This window comes from Corvus brachyrhynchos, unplaced genomic scaffold (genome assembly GCF_000691975.1).
Source record: "Corvus brachyrhynchos isolate BGI_N302 unplaced genomic scaffold, ASM69197v1 scaffold21, whole genome shotgun sequence".
Classification (NCBI taxonomy): domain Eukaryota; kingdom Metazoa; phylum Chordata; class Aves; order Passeriformes; family Corvidae; genus Corvus; species Corvus brachyrhynchos.
This window is the reverse complement of record NW_008236924.1, coordinates 1,039,646-1,042,857: the sequence shown is the minus strand read 5'-3', so window position 1 is coordinate 1,042,857 and position 3,212 is coordinate 1,039,646. Positions and strand designations below refer to the sequence as shown.

General features: G+C 51.4%; 1 protein-coding gene across 1 annotated transcript; it reads left to right on the top strand.

The window, feature by feature from the left end:
* The first annotated feature begins 841 nt into the window (after nt 1-841).
* RPS14 (ribosomal protein S14) lies at nt 842-2,516 on the top strand. The gene is made up of 4 exons (XM_008628920.2): nt 842-1,023; nt 1,335-1,496; nt 1,680-1,756; nt 2,407-2,516. The coding sequence occupies exons 1-4, from the start codon at nt 875-877 to the stop codon at nt 2,472-2,474; spliced, it is 456 nt and encodes a 151-aa protein (XP_008627142.1). The 5' UTR covers nt 842-874; the 3' UTR covers nt 2,475-2,516.
* Nucleotides 2,517-3,212: the final 696 nt, after the last annotated feature.

Below are 3,212 nucleotides of genomic sequence, written 5' to 3'. Positions count from 1 at the left end.
GCTGTACCGGCCTCGCTGGGCTGGGGACGGCGCTGTGGAGCCTGTGCGCCATGAACGTGTCCGGAAAGGGATGTGGTGCTATCGCAGCGGCCGCGCAGACACTGATGTAAATGGATGTTACAGTGCTCGGGGCTGTTGGTGGAGAGGGGACCACCGAGGGTGAACGTGGGTTGTGTTGGGTTGGTTACCTCGGTGCAGTGGCCGCACATCTCCCTTGTGCAGAGCACTGGCTGTAGCAGGAGTTTGGCAGGAGAGGGCAATAGGGAACCGTCTTTCTGTGTTTGGGAGCGGATGCACAGGATTCCCGGCCGCCAAACCGAGCACAGCCGAGTGCTGCCCCTGCTGTCTCCCATCGCTGGGTGTGGGCTTCAGGGGCAGGAGACTTCACTGGGCTAGTCCCAAGGATGTGGCTGAGAGACCAGTAACATGGAAGAACCTAAGCTGGTACCTAAAAGGTCTGCAGACTCGGGGCTTACTGACAATACTGGGTCTGTAGTAATTGTTTGGTTTGGTGGTTTTTTTCCATAAACCCGCGTAAACAAGGGGAAATGCTCAGCATAGCTGGTTATCAAGGAAAGGAGCTCCCTTGTGCGCTGCTGTGATGGAGCTTGGGGACATCAGCTGCCATGAAATGCAGCAGGAGGGACTCCACTAACAGCTGTAGGTGATGACCTGTGTGCCAGGATACAGCGAAGCTGCGAATCCTGGGTTTATAAGAAATTTACCTGTACCCCCAAATTTACCTGTGTTTTGCCAATGGTAACTCATTTTTCTTGCTTGGTGAAAGGTTGCAATAGCAGGAATTCCATCAAGTTCTTTAAGAATGTTGAGGAAACTACCAACACTCATACATCTGTTTCGTTGTTTTTCAGAAATGGCACCTCGTAAGGGCAAGGAGAAGAAGGAAGAGCAGGTCATCAGCTTGGGACCACAGGTTGCTGAAGGAGAGAATGTGTTTGGTGTCTGCCACATCTTTGCCTCCTTCAATGACACTTTTGTCCATGTGACCGATTTGTCTGGCAAGTGAGTATGAGACATGCATCACCTCGCTGCAGTACCCAGCTCCTTCGGGTGTGAAAGTGCAAACTAGGTTTGGCAGGAGGTTCCACCAAAATGCTCGAGTTTCTGCTGAGCTGTGAGTTGGGATGGTGCATGTACATGAACTGGGTGGCTTGGTGAGCTCTTCTGATCAATACGGTGTTCCAGGTACTGTGTGGTAGCTTATTGATCTGGTAACATTAGCAGTAACAGGTTTTGTCTGTAGGCAGAACCTGCCTTGGGGGAAGAACAAGGAATGGCTTTTTTTTCCCGAACGTCACCTGTTCCTTCTGTAGGGAAGCCATCTGCCGTGTGACAGGTGGGATGAAGGTGAAGGCGGACAGAGACGAGTCCTCTCCCTACGCGGCCATGCTGGCGGCTCAGGACGTTGCCCAGAGGTGCAAGGAGCTGGGCATCACCGCCCTGCACATCAAGCTGCGTGCCACTGGGGGCAATAGGTACAGTGGGGGGGCTGGGACACTGATGGGGACGTGGCTGTGGGGGCTGATGGTGGATGAGACTGGACCAGGAGGAGGGTGGTTTGGCATGGGGAGAGTGTGACTTTGATATTGCTGGCTATTTGTAAACTGTGTTCAGCTCCTGAGTTCTTGAAGGGGTTGTTGGTTCTGACTCTACTCCAGGACCAAGACTCCTGGACCTGGTGCCCAGTCAGCCCTGAGAGCTCTGGCCCGCTCTGGAATGAAGATCGGCCGCATTGGTGAGTGAGGAAAAAAGGGATTATTTAGTGAAAGGAGCTTTGTAGGCATCTATGCTGCATGATCTTAACTTTGGGATGTTCTTCATGGCTGCTTAGATGGCTCCAATGAAAGGATTTCGTGTAAACAGATCCTTAAATTGACAGTTCACCAGCAGGTGGTGAGAGCAGTACTCAGAACCCCAGTTTCTATGTGCAGGGCAAGCCCCAGCTTGGAGCAGGATGCTGCTGCTCTTCTGATGTCACAGAGCTGTTCAGTCACTTAAGAATACCTTGTTGGTCTTGGTGATTCACTAATAATGGAGTTCTCCAGCTCTTGGAGGGAGAGTCCTGAACTTTGTGGGGGAGTCACAAGATGCAGTTGTGGTTGTTGTGCTGAAAATTCTTCAAGCATCCTGTGTTTATTTGGAAACGCTGTGGCTGCTTGGTTTAAATGGGATGGGAGATGGGGATTTTTGCGTACAAGCACTAAAGCCCTGGGTACCCAGCCTGTGGCAAATTCCCAAATACCTTCACTCCATGGAGAGTTCCTTCTGCACATGTGCGGCTCCCGTGGTGTCCGAGTGCTGAGGTGCTGGGTGATGCCTGGGACGGGGTGGCTGTGCCCAGGTGGTTTCTGGAAGGTAACTGTGTTCTGGATTTTCTCCCTGCAGAGGATGTCACCCCCATCCCCTCCGACAGCACTCGCAGGAAGGGTGGTCGCCGTGGACGTCGTCTGTAACCAGCGCAGCACCTTCTGTTATTAAAGCTCTCTTAAACCTCTGTTTAGCTCTGTGTTTTCTTACTGGGGTGTGCTTAGAAGCCGAGGGGCTTCGAGATGGCTTGTGCTCTGGAGCTGGGCCTCTGGCTTGGAGGGGAACCAGGCTGGCTGCTCTAAAGCCACACGGGTCTTGGGCTTTGTATAGCAAAAGATACTTTCAAAATGAGTCATGACCTCTTGCATCTCCTGGAAAAAAAAAAGCTGGGCTGGGAGCAAGCAACTGCTGCTGGGTTTTCTGCAAAATGTTGCTTAATGCATCACTTCCCCTTTCTGTGGAAAAAATCCTCTGCCTGGACATCTGTTCCTAAGCCAGCATTTCCCTTGGCACAGCCATAGTGCTTTATTTGTTATTTTTTATGTGGCCATGGAAAATGTTAGAATAAATTTCCCTTACTGTCTTAAACGTGCACTATTTGCTGTTCAAATCACTGTTTTCCTGTACTTAAAGTGTTCTTTGAACTCTGTGTGGAGAAGGTGTTGAAAACATGAAACCAGAAGCAGCTCAGCCAACATGGAGCTGAAAGGAGGAGGGGGCAGGACAGTGGAGAGCAGGGAGTGGGACGCTGCGTTGCCAACAGCTCCTCTGCTTTTTGGTACACTTTGGATACAGTGAAAGCTGTCCCTGTTGGTGTGAGTTACTCTGTCCCAGGGCTGCCTCATGGGGCACATCTGGGGAGAGCTCTACAGCAAAAACAAAGG

Bases quoted from the DNA above. Each gene is read 5' to 3' on its own strand.
- RPS14 (XM_008628920.2), top strand. From the start codon at position 875: ATGGCACCTCGTAAGGGCAAGGAGAAGAAGGAAGAGCAGGTCATCAGC. The intron at 1,497-1,679 runs GTACAGTGGGGG...ACTCTACTCCAG, and splicing joins CGTGCCACTGGGGGCAATAG to GACCAAGACTCCTGGACCTG. The intron at 1,757-2,406 runs GTGAGTGAGGAA...TTCTCCCTGCAG, and splicing joins AATGAAGATCGGCCGCATTG to AGGATGTCACCCCCATCCCC.